The sequence below is a fragment of the Phoxinus phoxinus genome (genome assembly GCF_949152265.1).
Source record: "Phoxinus phoxinus genome assembly, chromosome: 8".
In the NCBI taxonomy this organism is placed as follows: domain Eukaryota; kingdom Metazoa; phylum Chordata; class Actinopteri; order Cypriniformes; family Leuciscidae; genus Phoxinus; species Phoxinus phoxinus.
This window is the reverse complement of record NC_136883.1, coordinates 30,994,047-31,019,386: the sequence shown is the minus strand read 5'-3', so window position 1 is coordinate 31,019,386 and position 25,340 is coordinate 30,994,047. Positions and strand designations below refer to the sequence as shown.

General features: G+C 38.5%; 1 protein-coding gene across 1 annotated transcript; it reads right to left on the bottom strand.

The window, feature by feature from the left end:
* Positions 1 to 55: 55 nt before the first annotated feature.
* Positions 56 to 23,772, bottom strand: cftr (CF transmembrane conductance regulator). Its single transcript, XM_079620770.1, has 27 exons — positions 23,449 to 23,772; positions 22,409 to 22,519; positions 21,457 to 21,568; positions 20,838 to 21,053; positions 20,651 to 20,740; positions 19,014 to 19,177; positions 18,352 to 18,477; positions 17,131 to 17,377; positions 16,704 to 16,796; positions 14,743 to 14,919; positions 14,223 to 14,414; positions 12,201 to 12,295; positions 11,620 to 11,706; positions 9,895 to 10,606; positions 9,675 to 9,812; positions 8,980 to 9,017; positions 8,556 to 8,836; positions 8,369 to 8,448; positions 7,248 to 7,398; positions 5,677 to 5,904; positions 5,276 to 5,376; positions 4,663 to 4,890; positions 3,585 to 3,740; positions 3,398 to 3,487; positions 2,228 to 2,400; positions 2,006 to 2,111; positions 56 to 761 (listed from the first exon to the last, which is right to left on the bottom strand). Exons 1-27 carry the CDS (start codon positions 23,499 to 23,501, stop codon positions 549 to 551), a joined length of 4,458 nt encoding a protein of 1,485 aa, XP_079476896.1. The 5' UTR covers positions 23,502 to 23,772; the 3' UTR covers positions 56 to 548.
* Between the last annotated feature and the right edge of the window lie 1,568 nt (positions 23,773 to 25,340).

The window sequence follows — 25,340 nt, the reverse complement described above, 5'->3', positions numbered from 1 at the left end:
CCTGAAACTTCCCACTATAACACAAGTTGGCGTTACACAGAAAAAAGAGAAATGTAGTCTTGAAAAATATATTTGTTTCACAGAAAAGTCCTAGATATATATTTACAAGTTAAAATAATCACTGTTTTTGCTTGTGCCTTTCCTAGTTCCATGACAGGCCTAAGAAATGAGAAAACAGAGTAATTGTTTTGCCATTTACATGATTCATATGATCCCATTTTGCTGCACATGTGGTCTCACTATAATTTAATAAATTAAACGTTCAGAGAGAAATAAGAAAAGAATACATTTGATATGATCAAAGAAAGAACAGATGAATCACAAAAGTTGCATTATATTTCTTACAGTGTCCCATTATTCCTGGCCTCACAATGTCCCGTTGTGAGAGGATATTGAGTACCTCCTGTGACATTAAGGAAGAATACATATCTTTTTCATAACAAATGTCAGATGTGTTCTGAAGGTAGGTCATCCAATATAATGTACCATTTGGAGACCTTTAGAAAGCATGATGGGCAAGCGTCCGTATGGAGTCCAGTTGGAGACGCTCAGAGGCGAGTGTCTTGGATATTGTCCTCTGCCTCCTCCTGTAGTGTCTGCGTAACAGAGCTCAGTTTGGATTGAGGCGTGCGCATGCTGGAATTCCGACGAGGGAAGATTTTGAGGCGCTCGGCTGGACTTATGGCCTGCTTTAGATGACTGGTCTCATTCAGCAGCTTCTGAATGGAATCGTAGGTCTTCACCTGACCCTTGTCCATCATCTGCAACAGAGATCGAGAACAAACCTTTAAAAATCGATAGCCAAGTCTCTTATGCTCACCAAGGCTGCATTTATTTGTTCAAATCTACAGTAAAAACAGTAATATTGTGAACTATTATTACAATACAAAAGAACCATTATAATATATTTTTAAATGTAATATAACCTATTCCTGAGATGGCAAATCCACCAGTCTTCAGTGTCACATGATCCTTCAGAAATCAATCTAATATGCTGATTTGCCGCTCAAGAAAGATTTCTATTATTATCCATGTTGAAAACAGTTGTGCTGCTAAATATTTTTTAGAAAGTGTTATAGCCTAAATATACAGGATTATTTAATGAACAGAATGTTCAAAGGAACTGCATTTATTTGGAATAAAAAATATTTTGTAACAAATGTTTTACTGGCTTTTGATCAGTTAAATTCATCTTTGCTGAATAAAAAAAATTCATTTATTTGTAAAAAAAAAACTTTTGAGCGGTAGTGTATGTTCGCATTTAAGAGAGGTGGTCTAAATATTAAAATGTACATCTTCTGTGGAAGTCTCAGGACCAAAAAATGTTTGTCCAATCGTTGAATTCGGTCCGATGTCCTATCTGCCTGGCAACATGTATTTCCATATACCTCCGCGCACCCTGCTCATGCAGACATCACACGTCGTCATCGACCCGTTTCATGGTATGCAGAGTTGAAGACGACAGTCACAGAGCGCCACAAACAAACAGCAGCCGCCTTTTACAGTTCCTCATGAACCAAAACAGTGAGCTTATGCTGCGTTCCCGCCATGTCCTAACCGTAATTCCGAGAACTCGGAGTCAAGTCCTCAGACTTGTAAATATGCTTTTCTTATTTATTATATATATTTCTTAATATGCAACACTATCAGTGCTGAAATGAATCTGCAGCCGTCAGGTGGTACAACTGGAGCTCTGTAGGTTGTTTAAGTTCATTATTATTGTAATGTTATGTGCTTTAAGACATGAGGTAATTTAATGCCACTCTCCTCTCGTACTGCTTTGCAGAATCTATATTCATGATGTGTTTTAAAGGAAGCGTGGCTTTGAAGGGAGGGGGGGATCTTATGATTCAAAGCTAGCTTGATATTGCTAGCCGCTCCGAAATTGCCTACCCTACCTTTAGGTTTGACCTTTTCGTCACCAGTAAAAATGTGAATAATGGTTAAAAAAGGAACTATGACATTTCATTTGGTGGTGTAGAATGAGGTAGTGCAAAAGCTTTACCAAGAAAGACTGGCACTCGAGCAGCGGTTCCACTTTGTGCTCAGACAGTAATATAGTGCATGTAGAAAAAGACTGTCGCAGTGTCTTCTTCAACACCTTTACTGTTCTGAAACCAAAGACAGCACAGCTACCATTATTCATCATGACATGAATTCATTGCACTTTGTATTAAGCCAGTGGTGTTATGCGTGGAGCAGGTAGTGTGGTGTTGTTGGGACTCACATCAGATCGAGATGGGCACTAGGCTCATCCAGGAGGAGGATCCGGGCTCTGCTGAGGATGGAGCGAGCCAGGCATATGAGCTGTTTGTGGCCATTGCTCAGTACATAACCTCCGTATTCCAGCTGGAAGTCCAGTTTGTCTGGAAACTGTTCAATCAGTGTCTTGAGACCGACCTTCGCACACAAACACAGAAATAACTGCTCACTGAAGCCTTCCAGCAAATTGCATTTACAAGAAAGGAGAAGGACATACTTGCAGTTCATTAAGGAATACTATGTTAATCTTAAATAATACTCAACTTTTACAACTAGCATTCGCCCTATTATAGTCCAATGTCTATAATAAAGTACACTGATTTTTGATGAGTAAAAATAAAAATGACATTGAATTAAAATACTGTTATTTTAAAAAACAAAATCCACCTGTGTTAAAGCTAAATAAAGAAAAGCTGTGTCATTTCTGGGCCCGAAATGAGAACATTTGGAGGTTAGGCATGTAATCGCTGGTTCACAAAAAGTCCTGAGGTTTTTCTCGATGGACAAACCAAATGACCTCATGCTTTGCTTTTGAAAAGGTCACTTATTTTATAAACAATAAATAGGAAACCTCAAACACCCCAAAAAAATTGATAGTTGCGTATGATAACAACTAATCAGAGAAGAAAAATAATCCCACACACTACCACAGCTTGCAAAACATGCAATATATGTAATGCAATGTTTCAGGCAGACCTTCGTCAAGCATTAGGAAATGTTTTTTTGTGGCTGATGAAGATCAGTTGACTGAAATGTTATGAAATATAATGCATTTATTTTAGTAAAAGTTTTTCTAATCACTTCTTGGGAAACCTTGATAGTGATTCTTTTATAAAATAAAATAGTTAGATAATGAAAGTGTACAGCTAGTTAAGAAAGTTTTTATTACTATTATTGTAATCGTTTTTATTTTATGTTTAATTATTACCGCATAACAGTGAAAGCCAGAAAGTTCCATAAATGGCGGGGAAAGAGTTAAATACTCAATGGCATATAAAGCGTTGCCATAGTAAAGGCATGAAAGACAATGCTTTTCCAGTTTCTTTGAGTAACTCTAGAAAAAGAGGGTCATCAAACCACTTGACCTCACAGTCATTGATCATTTCCCCTGGACCCCTGCGGCAAAGACACCCACCTCCTCTGTGACCCGCCACAGCTCCTCGTCACTATGGCAGCCGTAAGGGTCTAGGTTCATGCGGAATGGTCCCGTGAAGATGAAGACTTTCTGTGGTGGTGTAGGAGGAGACATTTACAAAAATACAACTTTAAAAGTTATCAAGAGAGAGGATGAAAGCTGTTCCCAGAACCGCTGTTAGTGTTACCTGAGGCACAACGCCAAAGGCTTTCCTCCACTTCTGAAGAGGAGTTTTGTTCCAGTTGACCCCGTCAATGGAGATATCTCCATCTGTGTAAACCAGCTTCAGAAGAGCATTGAACAGAGAACTCTTCCCAGAACCTGTTCGGCCCAAAATGCCCACCTGAAAAAGAGCACATGATCAATCTGACCAGTTTTGTCCACAGTTTTGCCACGGAATTGGGCTACTTTTATACCGTTGCAGCGGGTACTTCTATGGAAATACAGAAGTACATCTTAACAAATACATGCAACACATTCTATTATAATGGATGCTTGTGCTAATGCCCTTCCCACATGGATTTCTTAGATTATACTTAACAAAGCACAAAAGAATCTGACAAATATAAGGCTGAAGACACATGAGACTCTTATGCAAAAAGTGAATTTTAGCCTTTAGCTAATCTGCTATATGTTGCTAATCACTGACATTGCTCTACAAAGGCAAAATGCAGTAACTTTTTCAATACAGAATTATGACCAACATCAAATCCTGTGACTTGGCTCAACGGTCCTCAGATTTGAAGAAAAGGATACACAAAACCAATTTCCATTTTTCTCAGCTCCAGCGTTGGTGTTATTACCATATTTCGCCTTTGCAGGGAACTGAGGTCAGTACAATTCAAAAGTCCACAAATTGAAAATCTGTATAGTATAGATCTACAGTAGTATAGATTTTGAAAACCATAAAACTAAGAAATTTTATGGCTACAAATTCTAGATTATTTATAGGCCACTAATCAAATAAGCAAATTTGTGCCACTGAATATCTGACCTCCTTCATACAAAAGCTCAGATGTTATGCAGAGAATATAATTTGTAATGAAAAAATGCATTCAATTAGACTAAATACAATTTTTAAAAAGCATTTTCAATAGAAGTCTGACTTTTAGACCCTACTGCAAAATTCAAGCTTTATCCCATTGTAATGTCTTGCTGTGAGACAACACAAAAAATCCAAAATGCCCCGTTTGAAGAAAACTTGTTAGCATTGATTTTTGTAACGTTTAAAGAGGAGTTTAAATCTGGGAATTGCTTGTACGTACCCTCTGTCCACCCTCCGCCGTGAAGGAGAGGTTCTTAAGGACAGCGTGACCCGCTTCTGTGTATCTGACTGTTAAATTCTGCACATCGATCTGACCACGGTTAGGCCAGCTTGAGTCCGCCTGTGCATTGGCGTTTTCGATAATCAGATCCGAGCCTTTGCTTTTGTCTGGTTTGGGTGTCTCGGACGGTAAGTCGATGAACTTAAACACCCGGTCAACAGAACGCATCTGGAGGAAGAAGGATTAGAAGAGCTATGATGTAATCAGGTCCACCGAGGTCCAAGCTGCATGTGGTTTGTTTAGCCTTTAAATGATGCTTAGCCTCTGTGTTTGCGTGTGCTCGGGAAGGCAGTATGGGTGTGCAAACAGTTACACCATGTGGCAAAAATAAAGAGCCACTTCTGTATACGTGTATCAGTATGTTTGTAACTATTCTCCTGATAGGCCCATAGTGAAGGAAAACAAAATGTCCTGCACCTTGATAAGCCTGTCAGTGTTGCTTAAACTCAATCAGGCATTATTTTCAACAGCATTACAGAACAGGACAATTTCTGCAGTGCAGAACAACTGAAAAACATGCTGTTTTCAGGGAGGAAAACTAAAAGGCACGTACCATTCCATCTACCGCAATGCTGGTGGCGACACACCACTGGAAGGTGCCTAGAATGAGCATTGCCAGGCATATGACGATACCAATCTCACCCGGTTTATCCTCTGTGGAGTAACGCACACGCATTAACATGCACCAACAAGCAAGTATAAACATCAAGTGCAGGGGTGCTCACAATGACCTCACTTCTACACTTCAAAGGCATTTTCCAAGCACTGTTCACAATTATCTCTTTATACAACCAATTGTCTGTAAAACCCACTAAATCAAGCGTTCATTGGCTTTTTGGACCCACCGAGAACCATCAAATAAACAGTGGCATCCGCATCACTCAACACGCTCCACTGCTTGCTTGGTTCAATCTCACATATCTTGCCTAGATACAGACGGAAGAGCGCTCTTACGGTTGGTTCCTACCGCAATCCAGGCGACCAACGTGAAAAAGAAGACGAAGATGATGTCGGCGCGGAAGAGAAACCACCGCAGGGTCGACAGGTAGAGGAACCAGGTGGCTGTGTGGGTGTTGAGGGTCTTGTGGAACAGGTTCTCAAAGTAAGCCTGTCGCTCAAAGGCCCTGATTGTCCACAAACCCTTCAGCGAGATGATGAGGTGGGAGAAAATGGGGCTCCGAGCTGCGATGAGAGAAGAATATAACACGTCATGTCAACCATGTATATTCATTTAATTTCAACTCTTCAGAAGCAATCCATTAAGTATTTAGAATTGAATTGAGAAAGCTTTTAAATAAATTTGAATTGAGGTAGCAAACAGGATGCATAATTTCAATAATTTTTTGAAAAACACATCATTTTCATTCAATTAAATGAAAATTACATATACGGTTAAAAAATGTGGGGCCGGTAAGATTTTTGCAATGTTTTAAAAGAAGTCTCTTATGTTCACCAAGGTTTCGTTTATTAAAAAAACAAACAAAAAAACAGCACATTGTGATATAATATTAATTTTTTTTTTTTTTATACAGAAAATCATTGCTATCATTCTAAGACTCTTTTGTCAATCTCCAAAATGACAAAAAGTCATCATAAAAATGGCCCATACACCAAAATTAGGTTTGATTTGAGCGTTACATTGGAGGACAAAATTTGCACCGAGCGACACATCGGTTTAGAACGGATCAGAATTTTAGATTTTTTTTGAGTCAACTACTCCTTTAACTGTCAATCTCAAGCACTTAATGTATTTCGACATCATCTACTGTATGCCACAGCTTTTCAATAGCAGAAGGCATCAGGAAGAGGAAGAAAGAAATAAAAGTCTCGCCCTCTGTCCTTTGGCCTCTAGGTCACCTCATGAACAAGTTCAGCTACCCACGATTTTACTAAATAATCACATTTTTCTCATTCATGTCGGCTTCCCTGGCAGCATTCCTTTCCCTTTCTATAGGCACAACAATGCCTTTAGCTCCTCTTGTCTGAAAAACAATAGTTGCGCAGTATTCTGGGAACCCCGCCATGAAGCTTGTTGCTCATCACTTGTGGACTATGAGTGAATGATATCAGGATAGCAGCAGAGGAAATCCCTGGTCGGGTTTTTGCCAGCCCAGTATTATTACAAAGTACGGAAAGCCCTAGTTGCTTTCTCTCAGGCCCCAGACAGACTGACAGTGGGAAGAGTGTCGACAATTGAGCTACAGAGAGACCAACAGAAATGGTTTGCCTTATTCAGATAGGCAATAGACCACAGATGATTGGTCGAGAGACCAAGCTCTGACCTCCCGCCCATGTCACTTCCTCTGAGATATCCTCTCCGTTTCTGGTTAACTCATCCATCCTCTGCTCCTCCCCTGTTTTCAGACCTAGCACTGACCTCCCATCAGGCCCCTGTCAAACTGGCCCTCTCGTCCCTGGCAACAAGCCACACGCCAGCATGCAGAGTGCGTCAGGAATCCCTTTGCCAACTGCAAAGACGTATGTAACAACTGCATGCAAAGAATGCACACACTATCTGGCCTTACCTTCTGTCTCCAGCTGTTTAAGCTGCTGACCCGTACGGAGAAAGTACTTCCTCAATACAATGAAAATGATGGCAAGGGGAGTAGCCGCAAGGAATATGTACGGCCGCACGATGGACACCACAAGAATACATCCAACCACCACCAAAGTCAACTGTTGGAAGAAAAGCAAAAAAAGCATAGACTGTATGTTCTGTATTTTTGAAAGAAATTAATACTTTTATTCAGCAAGGATGCACAAAATTGATCAAAAGTGAAAGTAAGGACATTTCTCATTTGTCATAAATATATTACACAGCACAAATGTTTTCAACATTGATAGTAATGAGAAATGTTTATTGTGCACCAAATCAGCATGTTAGAATGTTTCCTGAAGAATCATGTGACCCTGAACACTGGGGTAATGATGCGGATGACTTTTTAGAATATATAAAAAATAAAAAATAGAAAAATTTAATAATATTCCACAATACCACTGTACTTTTTTACTGTATTTTTGATCAAATATGCAGCCTTGCTGAACGGTTTGGTGAAATATTTTTATATTAGAATTTTTTTTTTTTTAAACACATCACATTTGTCTTTACAGAAGTTTCAAACCTCTTCCATACTGCAAGACAGTGTTGGCAGTGTAGGCAATATTGGCCCAAAAAGCATAAATGTGTGTTAGAAATCACTGAAAATCCTGTAGGAAAACATTCTAGTCCTTTTGACATACTATTTTGGAGAATGTTATGGTTTGGGACATAGTGTTCTAGTATACTATATACAGTAGTACTGATAGAGTGTGTAAATTCGTCAGAGTTGAAACCAGTGTTGCCAAGACCGGGGTTTTCCTGCAGAATTAGGCTACTTTTACACTGTTGCCGTTGGAAGATTTTGTAGTTGAAGATAAACTAACCCCCCCGAATGCGATTTTACCCAGAGTACCCCCTCCGGAATGCGATCGGGCTAGTTGTGATTAGCAATATGGTGGGTTTTGATTTGCAGACCTGGCAACCCTGGTTGAAACTGATCTCTGCTGCAGAATGGTAGATCTCCAAAAACAAGACTGAGCAACCCTACACAAAACAGAAACTCATCTACCCATCAATTAAATGCTTTTGACTAAAGAATTCACAAACCTGGACAAAGTCAAACATGAGGAGAGGAAGCATGTCATCTATTGTGGCCATGTCCTTGGTGAACCTATTCATGATTCGGCCTGCAAAAAAAAGAGAAAGAATTAGGATACAAAACGGTAAAGCATTAAGTCAGAAACTGGGCCTGTGGAAATAAGATTGACTTATTTCAGCCTTACATAACACTGACCTGTCTTCATAGTATTGAGCACAGACATGGGTGCACTGAGAACAGCACGTAACATCTTCTGGTGCAGTCTCTTGGAGATTGTGATCATAGTGTGCACAAATGGAAGACCCCGGAAAAATCCCATTGCGAGGAGGCTCTCTGATGTGGCCACGTAGATGTAGAGAATGTAATAGCTGCTTGTGGGGGTCACAATGACTGCAGAGTTTTTTCCAGGTGAAGACATGTTGGAGTACTTTGTCATATTTGGCTCAAATCGTTTATTCTCTTCCATCCAAAGTTCACTGCAACAAAATAGTTAAAATGCAGTATTTTGTGGATTGATTACAATTAAACACTGGAGAATGTTTAACACTGGACAACTAAAAAGATTAGTTTTGACGTTTTTGAACAGTTAACTGAGATTGAGGAAGTGAAAAACACTTACTCAGTTATCAGAAAAATCCCTGCTGCAGATCCTGCAACCTAAAACACATAAGAAATCATTAAGATTAGCAAATCTACCGTAGATGTACACGTCTGTTCAAATTTTTTTTTATAGAGATTTCTTATGCTCACCAATTATACATTTTTAATCAAACATATAGTAGTAACAGCAATATTTCTAAATATTAATACACTTTATTTTTTATGACACTTTATGACTTTTCTATTTTAATATATATATTTTTAATAAATTACTTTATTCCTGTAATGGCAAAGCTGAATTTTCAGCATCATTACTCGAGTCTTCAGTGTCACATGATCCTTCAGAAATCATTCTAATATGCTGATTTGGTGCTCAAAAACATGTTTTCATCATTATCAATGGTAAAAACGGTTGTGCTGCTTAATATTTTAGTGTAAACCGTGATCCACTTTTTACAGGATACTTAGATGAATAGAAAGTTCAGAAGAACAGCATTTGTTTGAAATAAAAATCTTTTGTAACTATGTAAAAGTCAATGCATCTTAATGTTAATATTAAGTATTAATCTATTTAAAAAATCCTTAATGACCTTAAACAATTGAACAGTAATGTATATGATTAGGAAACACGTCAACAATATTCATATGTAATTTAAGTCAGAACACATACAGTAGACAATACATGAAGATAAACACAGAAAATATTCAGTTTACCTCAATTGTAGCAACAATGAAGATGAAGATCAGAACATAAAGAAGACTTTTATTATTTGACACATATCTGACATATGTGTTCCACTTTGTCGTTTCAAATTCATCCTCTATTTCATCTATTTCATCAGCTAAACATGCCTGCAAAGAGAAGCGAATCAGACCACGTTAAAGTCTAGAATGAAAATGAATATTTTGCAGTAAGTGCAAGAATTTTCCACACCTCAATATTCTCTTCTTCCAGGACCCCGGTGATGTCATACGTGCTGTCCGACAGGCGGCGAGTGTAGATGTCCAGCTCAGAAGCCAGTTCGCTCTGAGGCACGACGGACAGCCGTCTGCGGAAAGAAGACTGAAGGTGTTCACGGCGGCCCTGGCCTTGCGCATTGGTCATGAAAGCTAACACCGACTGCCTCCTCTGACCAGCCATATGCACACCGTGGTTATGATACACGTCGCTTCCCATGAAGGATTCATCTGCTAGCTCGTTCTCGGGTACCAGGGAGAACTTGCGGTCAGGTAATGTCCTCCGGACCTCTTCCTCTGGTCCCTGAATGAAAGATGCCTTGCGAGGTGCTCCAAGAGGGTTGACGATCACTGAAGCTTTTCTCTCATCGATGTACTTGGGCATGGAGGGGGCCACCTGGCGATAAGAGGGGCGTTCAGGTCGCATGCCTGCGCTCTCATCCACCGAGACGCGGTGGAGAGTCTCTGTGAGGATAGAGCAGCGGCGCTCGGCGCTGATATTGTCATAGGCCTCCAAACCCAGAAGCAAAGAGCTAAAATCAGGACGCTCCGATTGAAGGCGATTGAAGGTCCCGTAGAAAAAACTTTCACCATTGTGGAGCAGTAGGACCTTATCGGCCCGCTTAAAATGCTCAATCTTATTTGTTACCAAGATGCGTGTCTTGGAGGCCATCAGCTTACAAAGACATCTGGGTAAAGACATAAAAATTAGATTATACATCAATATTACTCACAATTATGCTCAAATGAACTCCAGTATAGTATATTTTGTCATCTCTTTTCTATTGTATCCCTTCTATTGGTAAGAGATCACAATTAATATACATTTTGTGTAAAGAGAGCAACAGTGCTCACTTTTTTCACGGCCTTGGTTCCAGGCCAAGGTTCCTTGGTTCTAGGTATTTTCCCCATTCACTTTCCCAAGAATTGCAAATGGCATAGGCATATGACGGATAAATATAAAGATGCATATATACAGTATACTCTATTATGTAATTTGCAGCGCTTGTTGCAGCTCTTTGATTGGTAGAGATTCACAGTAGATCTGTCTTTTAACGGTTAATTGTAATTTATCAAATTAAAATGGATTAAAATGAATTCCATATGGAGAAAATGATCGGGTTTTTACTTGCGGAACCCAACTGTTGAACTCTATTAACTTGAGATGGAAATTCTAAAAAGATACTAGTTTTGTTTTATGCACTTGGTAACAAATTCGTTTTTATTTTTTTTTGGACAGACAGAAATTCTGATCCCACGTCTGCCACTTCAGAAAACAAGCAAAAAGCAATCTTAGAATTAAAGCTGCAGTCTGTAACTTTTTTTGTGTTCAAAATGTAAAATATTTATATAATAAGCGACTACATCATGAATCCATTTTCCAAACTGTGTTTTTGTCTTATCCTGAATCACTATGGTACACCTATAATAAGTGTTTATATTCAGACTATTTTAGACTAGTTCGGGTCATACAAATGCGGAGTACCTCCGTGACTCGTCATAGTCATAAACAGAGAGAAGTAGCTCCGGCTACAATGTTCTTCCGCACAAGCGCCAAAAGTTACGGACTGCAGCTTCAATGAAAGTCAAAATGCTACATGATGTAATTATTTTATTCAAGAAATGAATAAGTCAAATGAATCCGAGCAGAATCCTGAAGAGTATAATTCCTACCATGCCAAAGAGAATGTAATATACATACTTGTCAAATATTTCTTTTTCTGTTGCAATATCCAGGTGAGTAAATGGTGCGTCAAGCAGGTAAACATCAGCATCTCTGTAAACAGCCCTGTGCAGGTAAAAAATTATACTTTAACATTTTAAAGTAGATCTTTTTAACTAGAGAGAATTTCATCATTTAAATACTAAAGTTTATTAAATAAAGTTTATTTTAAGGAATATTTTAATACAGTAAACTCACCCTAAAATAAGACTTGCTAATAAAACACACTTAAACATACGTAAAAAAAAAGTTACACAAGCCCAGGGACACTTCCATACAAACAAACAATAAAAGGTTGTCAAACTCTCATTTTATGGCTGTAAGATTGTATTCAATTGTAAGATTTAATATTAAGTTTATGGCCGTGTAAATCTAAGAGAGATGTTGTGGCAGTTATTAAAATGCCGTACGCATATGAATTAAATTCTTCCCTAAACTTCTGTGGGAAAGAGCAGCCATAGGGCAGGTGAGGACTCTATTGTGGAGTAAACTACAGGTGCTGGTGTACATCTGAGGAGTTGAGAGATGTTCAAGTGTAGGTGAGGAAATGTGTGACATACCTGGCCAGAGCTACACGTGCCTTCTGACCCCCGCTCAAGTTTAAACCCCCCTCAGCCATAGGTGTCTTATCCTTCTCAGGAAGAGCAGCCAGATCCTGACAATAAAACAGACAACGTCATCACACAGAGCAAGAGAAAGTAAGACATTGTGAGAGATGTATGGAAAACCACATGCTATTTTATTTGACTCTGAAGTACAGACACACACACACAACAAACACTAGTTTTGTTAGCAGGAATAGTTAGTAAACTGTGCATGTTTGATGTTTGGTGCTTTAAAACATTCGTGACATATTGAATGGGAAAACTATGAGTCATGCTAAAAAAAAAAAGGTATTCTTCAGCTAGTTTTGTCAGTTGGCCAGTCTGGCTAGCTGACAAGTTCCCAAAACCCATTCTAATACAAGCAGACCAGCCTGACAATGTTAAACTGGAGTAAGATTTGTTTAAGGGACCACATGCAACTTGAGATGAATGATTCTCATGTAGGAGGTTCTTACCTTGTCATCAACTCTGTCCATTTTAGGAGCATTAAAAATAATAATTAAATTACGTGATGCAGTGAGAAAGACTCTAAAACACTACACAAACAAATCAGTGGGGAGCACTGATGTCTGGGGTTTACTGCTCAGACACAACATGAATGAGGACTGAAAAGCAAGTGAATCGGTGCTACAAAGAAAATGCGTGGATAACACAAGCCCACTAAACTTGGGCGACGTGTTTCCACTTTACATTTTAAAGACTCCACAAATCCATTTATTAGATCCTGCTAGTCTTGCCATTTGCATTGAGAGCTTGTTTCTAGTGCGTGAAGATTAAGTATGTTACAAAAGCGTAAGTGTCTGCGTCTTGATTTTGTCAGCATACACTGAATAAAGACTCATTATGTACAATAAAAAATAACAATACTTTGCAGCTTCTTGCTAGTTAGCACACAAGCGGCTAACTTCTCACACTCTGTTGTTATGGCCTTACCAACCATTGTGATGACAATAGCCACCTCACACTGCTCTTGTTGTTAGAGTCTGGATGTTTCGCAACAAACAGTCATAAATTGTGCTTAATCACCATTTACTGTAAAACATGCTTTGTTTGTGAGGAAACATGTTAATTTGTCTCCCTATGGGAAACAAGGGGACTGACAGACTATAAACATCCCAGGTTCACCATCCAAAAACACACTACGCCATTTAACCGTGATTGAACATCCGTAGACACACACACATATATATATATATACTTTACTCTGAATAAGTTTAGTTTTCTTTGTCCAAATTGCAAGTATTTTTACTTGTTTTCAGTTTTGCAAGCCTTAAGCTTTTAGTTTTTACCAATTTTATGGGGGGAAAAAATGCTATATAGTATATATATAACATATCATCCACTATAAATCTCACACTGCGGCCTAATGCTTGGACATGAATGTATTCTCATCAGATCTCTCTTCTGACCGTTCTTTTATGTAAGACTCAGTTAAACAAGGGCCCTGTCACTCAACACTTTGGCCGCTGATAGTTGCACACGATTGGCTTCTTTGGTATCAAGAGGTTGAGAGTGAAGGGAGAAAACCATGAGTGGGATAATATGACACAGTTCTGCATCTAACAAAGGTTCTCAGTTCCATTGCCAGGTGAGCATTCCATGGAGAGAGAGAGAGAGAGAGAGAGAGAGAGAGAGAGAGAGAGAGAGAGAGAGAGAGAGAGAGAGAGAGAGAGAGAGAGAGAGAGAGAGAGAGAGAGGGAGAGAGAGAGAGAGAGAGAGAGAGAGAGGGAGAGAGAGAGAGAGAGAGAGAGAGAGAGAGAGAGAGAGAGAGAGAGAGAGAGAGAGAAAAACTTGAGACAGGACAAAAAGGAGGACTTGTTAGGTTGAGCAAAGAGATGAGTGACGTCAGGCAATATACTGTAGACAGAGGGATTGAAATATAAATGAGAGAGAGGGACGGGAATTGGAGATGGAGTAAGACTAAGCCGGAAATGACAAACACAAAGAGTGGACTGAAGAGCATCAATGTGTCAGTACCTCCTCGAGCTGGCATGCTTTGACCACACTCTTGTAACGATACTCATCATAGGTCAGGCCAAAAAGGATGTTGTCTCGGATGGTTCCAGGCATGATCCAGGCTGTTTGGGAGGAGTAGGAGATTCGGCCGCTGTGTCGGATCTTCCCAGAGGAGGGAACCAGCTCCCCGAGGATGGTCATCAACAATGAGCTCTATAAATATAGATATTATGTCTGAACAATGACAACCTTACTGTTTCCTTTTAGCAAATGTTTGTTTTCTCTTAAACAGCTAGCTTTACTCATCCTTTTATATTTAGCTTATATTTAAGCTTATTAAAGGTTTCACACACTGTAGTGGCCTTTCATTTATTCACTATAATTGTGAAATATTTGTTATAATTGCTTAGTCTCTTGTCTATATATATATATATATATATATATATATATATATATATATATATATTGCATTGTGTTGTGTTTTAGGGTTATTATGAATTTATGGCAGATTACAACTGAATAAAAATGGCACCACACCTACCTTCCCAGATCCCATAGAACCGGTAACAGCCAACATCTCCCCTTTCTTCAGGTTCAAGCTGATGTCCTTCAGTACAGGAGTCACATATAGGTTGGTGAAGAAGAGGCCTGCATCTCCATTGTGATGGCCATTAGCTTTGTTCTCCTGTTTTATCCTTTCTAGAAGTTCACCAGGACCCTGAAGAAACGCAGATAGAGGGTATTTACACTGCACTAACACATACACATTGAATGCATTCAAACAGTAGTGATTGAGTCTTCCTCTTGTTCTGTTCTCTCTGAGTGTTGAAAAGGAACAGCAAAGTGATTTTTATTCATTTAGAACATCACCTAATGTTGTTCGAGTAATTCAAAGTTAATCTGTGACCTCTGTTAGGCTTTATGGGTTACTAGCCTTGTAGCTACTAAACAGAACATGCAATTCACCTTTGGCTAAGCCCCGCCCCCCTTAGTTACTGTTGCTACCTCCGACAACTTCATCTGGGCTCTGGTTTGGTATCAACATGGCTTATGCTGTGACGGCTCTTCCTGCTGAAATTTTATCAAACTTTTATAAAGCAGCAAATAAAGTGTCCGATAGAAGTAGGCAAAAGTGTCTGCAGTATGCGTTTGAAGGCTTTATTCAAGACATACGGTGAAACGCAAGCAGCAACAAGGCATCCAAATACAGGCAAACGCATAACGGTCACAGTCAAAAAATGAACCACCGAATATCCTAATCGAGACGGAGGCTGTGACTAACAATATCAGGAGAAACACTGTTCATACAAAGCTAGGTAGGTCTCTATTCACTTCTATAATCGTTATTATTTACAAAGCAAACGGACTACGCGAGTATAAAGTTGTATTTATTAGCAGCGTGTGCTAGCGTATCAACAATTAGGGCAGAGAACCGAAATCATAACCTAAACAGCATAAAACTGTCTAACTAGTATAATTCAACTTCACACACAGTAAGGTTAAAAGGTAAATGTATCTTAGAGCAAAAGTGTGCTTGTTGATTTTGAGGGGTTTCGCTGACTGAGGACGTCCATACAGTTTAATCCAAAGACGACACTTGTCAGTATTTAACTTCGGTTTTGGGAAGGGGAAAAAAACGGACACCCCCTCCAACCTCTCTGGGAAACGCGTATCTGTTTTACAAATGCCCCAGGCACAACGTTTAACCATATTTTTTATAAAATGACGACGTAATAGCCTGCCGAGACCCAAAATATGAGCCGCCTGCGTTGAAGTCAATGGAGCGCCGTGAAAAAGTGTCGGAGCCTCTGTGGGAGCTCGTTCTTGGCTGCGCTGTGATTGGTTAATCTACATTCTAGGGCGTGGCTTAGCCAAAGGCGAATTCTAAAATGGATAGTTCTTCCGGTCCTCGATTCTGATTGGTTGAGGCGCGTTCAAAGCCGTTGTAAATTACTCAACAAACATACACCTGTGACTGCATTACATTAGTATTACTGTGCAACTGCCGTTTGTGATTACGTTTGTGTTGCTTAGCAACCTCTTTGGAACTACATTGCTTGGCGGAGGAATAAATGTGTTATAACGCTATATTTTTTGTTGCTGGTGTTTATTTTATGAATAAAATAAATGTTAAAATGAATATTTTTATGGAGTAACCGTTTTATAAAAGCAATAATAAGCCCCTTGAAGCCATGTTTTACAGTGAATTTAGAACAGCTAAGGGGGGTTTAGGGACTCCGCTCCATGCCGTGCCTAACAACGCCCCTTAGCTGTTCTAAATTCACTGTAAAACATGGCTTCAAGGGGCTTATTGCTTTATTCTAATCAAATACATGAAAATCAGTCAATAAAGAGCAGCAATTCATTCACTAAACCTGCTTGTCAAAAGTGAAAAGGAATTGTTTTCAGTATCAATCTGATTCAAAGGAAAAGGTCTGATGGTACAACATTGAGATTTTAGAAGAGGAGGTGTGCATAAAGAATACGAATGCATAACTGTACCTCATCCCAAGAAGCAGTCACATCTTTCAGTTCCAGCTCTGTGATGCTGCGATCGTACTCCATTAACTTGTATTCTTCCTTACTAAGAAATTCCTAGATGAAGTAGATTAGTTAATGTCATGCTTTGGGTACAAAGAAGATCATGGTAACAGCAACATTACCTTAAAGTTCAGTACAGTTATACACAATAATATACTGATGCCAAAAATAGTGCTCTTCAGAAATATATAGAGTAGTACAGAGGAGTGTTTCCCTTTTATCAACACCAAACCAGAAATGTTTTCATTCATACTCATATTATACCAGATATCATTTAGCATTATCATGGCATTTTATTATTGTGTGGATTCATTGTGTGTGCTAAACTACCGTTCGTAACACCCAGACTCTGCTACACTTGTGTCACTTGTAGAGTGTGTGGACTCACTTCAATCTTCCAAATAAGCCGCATGGTGTCGTACCACATCTGGATGGAGCCGGGCAGTTGGCGAGTGACAGTCATACGCAGCACCATACAGTAGGAGAGAGTGGTGAATATGCGACGCAGGTTGATACCGCGACTGAGGGCATGGGGCACCACAGCGGCCACAATCACAAAGATGGCTGAGAAAAAGTATGCAGAGCTGTAGAAGTAGCGCAGGGAGCCAATCTTCCTGGTCAACTTCACCTCATCCCTATAAACAGTTTTACGGGAAGAAAGAATGACAATCTGAAGGGGAATGCCAGATGGGTAGGATATTTGGAGACTGTGTCATGAGAGATCAAATATCTGAAAAACAACAACGGCACATTGATTCTTCGAGACTGAGCTGATAACAAAAACACAAAGGCACACCGTGTGCTGCATTAAATGTAATACTACAGAGAAACAGTGGGAGACTGTGGCTTCAAGTTTCTCTGATCCAGGCCCACTCTTCTGATCCATAATCTCTTATGAAAGAACCTCACTTAATATTAAAGGAATAGGAATTAAAGAATGTGTAGGGCAGAAATGTAATTAAATGATTCAACTTTCAAACTTCACTTTAATTAAATCACTCGTTTAGTCTCAGTTTCAGACTGTTGCATATTGGTCACAAAAACGGGAAGCTCTTCTCAGTCTGGAGAGTTCAAATTGTTTATCAGTCCACCTGGAAACAAATTTGTGTTTTCAAAGTACTGGGTTGATACAACGAGTGCCTTTGAACGTGAAATAATCACTGAATTCTCCAGGTTTTTCAGGTTTTCCAGGTCAATGGCATCAAATCTGTATAGCAAAACTGTAAAACAAACTGGACTATTTGATATTCACACTACTATTAAAGACATTAAGACTTTAATTCAGAAAGAATGCATTAAATTAATCAAAAGTGACAGTAAAAACTTTTAAATTGTTACAGAAAAATTATATTTCAAATAAGCAATGTTTTTTGGACTTTCTATCCATCAAAGATATTCTACAAAAATATTAAGCAGCACAACTGTTTCAAAATTGATAATACGGTAATAAGAAATGTATCTTGAGCACTGAATCGGTCGTTTTTTATGTCAGTCAGATGGTCTCTTCAAAGGTCTGGGTATTTAAGGCTATACACTGAATAAAAGCAACATTCTCTTGACTTGATTTTAACAAAAAGTGGAGAACATCCACAAACTGTCTGGGTCTTACTGTCTGATGTTCTTGATGAGGGTCTCCATGATCTCCTCCCAGCCGTAGGCCTTCACCGAATGCAGGTTCTCCATGATCTCTGAGGTCAAAGCCAACCGTTTGTTGGTCAGTAGCACTTTTTGTGCTCTGATGGAAAACAGAAAAAGACAGAAAGTTGGAATGATTTGTCTGTGCTCACAGAACTTCAAGTCCTGTACATACTGTTATAAACACTCCAGTGTGGGTGTCAAATACATCTGACTAAGCATTGTGTTAATGTCTACAATGTTCCTTGGAGTGAAGGCACTGAATACAGACAATGTACAGACTTGATTGTGTGCGTGTGTGTGTGTGTGTGCGTGCGTGTGTGTGTGGGTGTGTGTGTGTGTGATACTGTCTCAGTAGCAGTTCTGACCAACATTGTTTACATATCTCCAAGGCACAAGGCTAACCAGCCTTCTGATTACAGGAGCAGAACTGCAGAACTGAACTACCTGTCCAAACTCTTCAAAGCCTTTAACCAGCATGAATCACAAATGGAATGTTTCTGTGGGAGCATAAAGGATACTTGGAGAGAAACTCTTAAACAAATATGTGCCAGTTTGAATCTGTCAATGGGAGCATCATTGGACAAGATTTGCTTTTTGGTTTGGATGAAGGCTAAAAGTACATTTGAGACTTACTTGTAAGGACCCATTTTATGTGAGAGAAAGGCCTGCAAGACACCCAGTAAAGAGATAGCAGCAAGTGCACAGAAGCTATTGACATCGATGAGTTCCCAGATAAGCCCTGTACACAGGATGCATTGCAATGGTGATATCCATACAAAATGGGCCATACCCAGGCTCTGTACCAAGAAAAAAGAAAAAAGAAATGCATCATGGTACAGTGAATACAATTGCGGATTAAAGTTTAGTCATTAATTAAAAATCAAAAGCTTTATTTCAATGTATTTATTTCAAAGCTGACACCTAGGATTTTTTAACACTTTTAAAGAGTTAGATATTACATTTAGACTCTTCTTGGGCATTCTCCTGTTCTTTGGTCATTCATTCACCTTATGTGTTAGCTTGTTTTTTTGCATAGTTGTGCCACGTAAGTCCTGCTATATCAGGCATGCTGAACCATATCTAAGAACACTTTTGAAACCATTTAGAAAAGTTTGTTCACTTCGGAACATTTGACAAAACATAACAAAACCATCTCAAACATTCCAAGGAAAGTACACTCGAAGAACCCATATTAAACACAGGTGCTAATTGCTTCAGACCACTTACAGAGTGTATCAATATTCAGCACATTGGCTCTACCTTCCTAGGACGTTCCAGAGTTCAGCTACGCTCCCCTCTGAAGCTTTATGCCAAGTTTAATGCTCAGCCAACAGGTTGGCAGCAGTGAATTTATTTAAAAAGTTTGGAGTTTTTTTTTTCTTTTTAATTTTTCTTTTTTTACAAATTGGAGATATATATATATACACTACTTTTCAAAAGTTTGGAGTCAGTATGATTTTTTTGTTTAAATAAATTGTTTTGTTCAGCAAGGATTCATAAAATATACATAGGCTACTCTAAAAAAGTTTTTAAAAAATTGCAAAAATTCCAGGTGTTCCCACCCTTCCTTCAAATCTCTCTCTCTCCAAAGCCACGCCTCCTCTAAAACACAGCAGAGTCTGCAAAGTGTCATGAGAGACGCCGTTAAATCACCTCGTGTCTCGCGCATAACATTCAAATAATAATGAACGTAAACAACTTAAAGAGCTCTTGTACCACCTGACTGCTGCAGATTCATTTTGCCATTGGCATAAAAACACATAATTCTGAGTCCAAAGACGAACTGCGAACTACGAACTGCTCAGAGTAGAGCGTCACGGGTTGCCATCTCTTAATTATGGTAATTACAACATGGCGTGGAGGCAACATAAGCTAATTGTTTGGACCGAATGCAATGATTGGACAAACAACTTTTGGTCCTGAGACTTCCACAGAAGATTTATGTAAATTTTATAATATTTAGACCACTTCTATTATTGACTGCTATCAGGATGTGAAGAGAGTTTCGACAAAAAGTGTTTATGCATAACATTGCCTACCCTACCTTTAACAGAAAAATGTCCTGGCAAAAAAAGTACCAGTATCTTTTCAGTTTTTCTACGGACTATTATATATTGTGCACTGTGCGGATTTTCCTTCAATTCAATGTTCTATCAAATAAAAATATCCCTCTAAAATCAATATTTTGTAGACTTTCAAATAAAACAAGTGACCTATCATCCAGAAAACATGAAGGAAAACTGAAGTGATTTGCTCTTTTTAGTACTCGCCTGATCAAATTTGCCCAGATTAGCTGACATCAGACTGACCAGCTGACCAGTGCTGATCTTGTCCAAGACTCGGCTAGAAAGTTTCAAGGTCTAAGGGGTCAAGATTCAGAGAAATTCATACACTTAATATACGGTTGGGAAAGATACTTGTATCAGAGAAAGATGATTGTAGACACAGATAACAAACCTTTTTATAGATTATGCTAAAGAGTGCAATCCTGATTTGCATGCCCAGGCGGTGCAGCCCAAACAGGGCAGGCTGGAGCAGGAGGAAGCGGGCAGTGAATAGCAAGCCAAGTCCAAAGGCAAGAAAGTAACCATTGGCTCGCTCCGGTTCATGGGCCGGGTCAAATGACGCAATGATCCGCCCTAAAAGCTGTGGCTGCACTGTTTTTGTAGCCTCCTAGAAAACAGTAACAGAAATTACTAGAAAAAGACAAAGCACCTTCAATTTGACACATTTATAATTCCTATTTAGAGACAAATCTAAATTGATGTCCAAAGTATAATAACAACAAAATAATAAAGTGATAAAAATCTAGCGAGAGTTTAGATGCTGTAGGCTTCTTCACTGGGACAGTCACACTGCACTGTTACCTGAGTACACAACTAGGAATCACATAACTTCATACCAATGAGCCAGCAATATCCACCCATGTGCAAACAATTAGCAAATATACATGTGCGTTTGGACCTTGTTGTAGATTTCTTCATTAAAGCGTCAAACTGCTGAATTAAGAGAAGATCACCCCTCCAATCCCAGAACAAAAGAAAAGGGCACAGACACAAACTATTTGAACACTTACGCCTATATATAGGAGGAAGCCAAATAACAGAAAAGGTCCTATGAAGCATCGTGCCAAGGCTCGCAGGAGACTGGGTTTTTTCCTCCCAGATGCAACTTCTCTGTCCCATTCTCTGTTTAGGGAGAGAGAGAAACCTGAATGGAACAGTTAAACAGCATCCAACCCACCCACCCACAATTAAACGGGTTTGTCAACATTGTTTGGTGCACCCCAGTATAACCAAGGTGATTTGGCGAACTTATTAAACAGAGCAAAGAGACATTGACAAGCTTGGGGAAACAGGGGAGACTGCTCCAACGTGTTAATTGAATAAAAAGTTCAAATTCCCAGCAGTGCTTCACCTTAGAGCAATAACTAAAATGCTCATCATCTATCACTCTCCAGGGGCCTGGCCATTTAAAAGGTCACATTTGATGCCCATTAGACCAGGGCACTGGCATGAATGTATTGTGGTTTATTTGCCATGAGAGGAGCTTTACTGGAATAGGCAGGGTGACATTTAAAGGGGTTGCCTACATTTTATTCTTCTTTTCTCCGGTCTTTTGTCAAAAACAGCACACAGACCCCGAAAAGGTGGGATATTTGGCACTGGTAAGTAACAGGAGGTGAGGCGAGGACAAGTCACAATAGAAAACAAAACTGTGTGTTCTGTTAGGGTCACTTCATGATGTAAATTTGCTCACTTCACAAAAAACGTGAGTGAAAGTTCTTTCAGTTCCGTTTCCTGAGAGGCTTAGGAAAATATTCTCACACTGTCAAAAAAACATTTTCATGATTCGTTATCACAACTTTTGTCAAATAAACTTAGATAATGTGGTACAGATAACATAATATTTTTATGTAAGATATTTGTATGAGTTTATATTTCCTAAAAACCATCTCCTTCATTGTATTAACTAAAATTGTTAGCTCTTTTAAATCACAAAGGTAAAGGTATAATGCAAATACTAACTTTTCCAAACGCTCAGCAAGAATGTCTGCTGCATCTTGACTGGGTGCTTGATAAACATCAGATGGCCTCAGTTTCTCCTTAAAACCCTTTCTCATTATAGGGTTTGTCCACCTGTAAACAGCCAAAACAGATGTTGGAAACTGCAATATTGTGAATATTTTAATTGAAGTGAAATCAAGTTATATTCTAAGGAGAGATGTACAGGGAAGTGTAGTTATTTCCTAGTCTATGATTACAGTTCTATATAAAAAAGAACACGTTCAAGTCACGTGACCAGTGTTCGAATTGTTACATTATTCCATTCCATTACAGTAAGAGCGGAATAGAGCAAACACATTTTTTTTATTTTAGAGGCCTTAAACATTTCAAACAAAACTTTGCGGTGTTGCTATCACTGATATATAAATCTAAATAATAAAGTATTGTAACATGTCATCAAATATTGATTTAAAAGAAAACCCCTCGACCGGCGTGATGTTGCTATGGTAACATCCTCAGGCGAGCTCTACTTCTGTTTGTAAGGGTTTACTGTACTTATCGCACACTCTGATTAAATAAGCCCTAAGATTTGAGGTTGTAAAAAAGTTTTTCGAAAACTCTAAAAACTGAATATATGCACACACTTGTATATATATGTAAAACAATCAAAAACTTGGTTTGTAATTAAACTTCACTGTAAAAAAAAAAGTTGCTGCCTTACATTTTTAGGTAGCCTACAATCAACTTGAATTACATTAAATTTACTTACAAAATAGTTTAATCTTGTATAACTTAAAAGCAATGTAAAAACATGTGTTGTCATAACTTACTGATCATATAAATTTGTTTACAATGTTGTCTTTAATGTTTGAATGAATGTAGGCTATCAGTCATCAGGTGAAGCCTGAGTAGCTATTCAGTAGAGACGAAATGTGAATATAGAAAAATGTATATTTAAACTCAAACACACGTGTTCTAAAGCACAATTTTGTTTCAAGCTTTGTTAGTCCAAACGTCAACACACAAAACATCTAAATGTACAGTTAGTTTGAAAGTCTTACCAAAAGAAGTATCTTGAGAGGCAGCTGGCATCCTCCACAGGTGATCGCTGCATCCTAAAAGTTTCCCGGGGATGACACCGCTTACATCGGGTGTCAGCTGAACGCCTCTCCGTTGAATGAAGCTCGCGAGCGCTGTCCTCCACCGCGCGCACTGTTGAGCGCTGATATGGTCGAGATTCGCTGCCAGTATTTAAACAATGAGGAAAATTTCACGTATGTCAAATCGTTAATGAAAAGTAAAGCGCTTATAAAGTGCCCATGCTGACAGCAGCGCTGTGATTCAGTGAGAAAAGTGTGCTGTCTCAACCCCAAACGCCACAGATCCTTTGGGCATGTCATCCTCAAACTGTCAGTCTTTTACAGAGATGCTCACGTGTTGCTTTACAAGAGCAAGTGGCGTGTCATCATCAGAGAATTCTCGTGGTGTTCGAGAAAGAACGTTAATACATTTCAACACATGAAAGTCTAATTGCTTTCATTTCACACCTTTCCTGATTTCATAAAAAGGAAAAGTTTTTCATGGAAAAGTAGCCTAAATGTAGCCTACATTCATGTATTTTTAAACTAGGCTAGTTGAAAGAAATAAATGACTTAAGACAATTCAAATATAAGAGTCCTAATATTGTAAAACAAACAAACAAAAATAAACATAAAACACTTGTCAAATGAGAGAGAAATATTTCAGATGAGGCACTGTTTGGGTCACAGTGCCGCATAATCAAATTAGCATATTTGTGACATTGACCATTTTAATTCCATTATATAAAAGGTCAAGCACAAGATTCTCTTTTGATAATTCTCAAATTATTATGGATGATATGATCATCGGGTTTACGCAAACTTGTGGAGTTCAAGCAGAGTGCTGCTGCCATTACAGCAAAAATGGGACTTATCCAATAAGGCCTAGCATGTCTTATTATTATTATTATTATTATTTTAGCTTTTCACTTAAATTGTCCCAAACATTTTGATTCATGATTCTGTAAAAAGAATCTCAGCATAGTGACATCTTGAGGCCATTGGCGGCTGCTTTTGTGGAACCAAGTAAATTATATAACTCATTTTGATAAGTAGCCTACTCCAAGATCAATTTATGTTGCAATAAGAAAGAAGATCACATGAAGTCTATTCAGTGTTCCTACTCAGCTGGCAATTTAGTCTCAAATGATAAAGTTTCAGATAAGCCACAGCATGCAAGTCATAAGAGCAGACTGATGTTTTAATTGACAATCTTAGCCATTTTTATTATCTATCTATCTATCTATCTATCTATCTATCTATCTATCTATCTATCTATCTATCTATCTATCTATCTATCTATCTATCTATCTATCTATCTATCTATCTATCTATCTATCTATCTATATATCTATCTATCTATTTCTATCTATCTCATAGCTTACTATTTTCACAAGTAAGGTGCACGTTCTCAAAACTCTGCTAAAGATCTTCAAACTTTTAAACAAACTAAAAAAACAGTTTAATACATTTTGTCTATTGTTTACTGAAATCCAACTGAATTTAATGCTTAATCAAGCAATGAATCATTTGGTACACCTAAAGATATTGATTCTATAGACATTTAGAACTTGTTTGCAATTTCCGATAACCAAATGTAATGAATTATTTTTACATTAGTGATTTATAATAATTCTTATTTGTCATTTGTGAAGAGCAGGATAGAGTACAAGGAGAGGAAACAGTCAATGAGTGTAACATCAGATTGATCAGAGATGCATAGCCTACGGGAGACAGACGGCATCAAATATATAATTTTGCATTATGCCATGTCATACTGTAAACCTAACCGACTACCATGGTAGAGACTGCCACATTACTGTATCATCTACAAAGGTCAACAGTGTTCAGTATAAACTCAGTCATGCACTAAA

Bases quoted from the DNA above. Each gene is read 5' to 3' on its own strand.
- cftr (XM_079620770.1), bottom strand. From the start codon at position 23,501: ATGCAGCGATCACCTGTGGAGGATGCCAGCTGCCTCTCAAGATACTTC. The intron at 8,449-8,555 runs GTCAGTGTTATG...TTTTTTTTGCAG, and splicing joins GCTCAATACTATGAAGACAG to GCCGAATCATGAATAGGTTC. The intron at 3,488-3,584 runs GTAACACTAACA...ACACCACCACAG, and splicing joins CCTTTGGCGTTGTGCCTCAG to AAAGTCTTCATCTTCACGGG.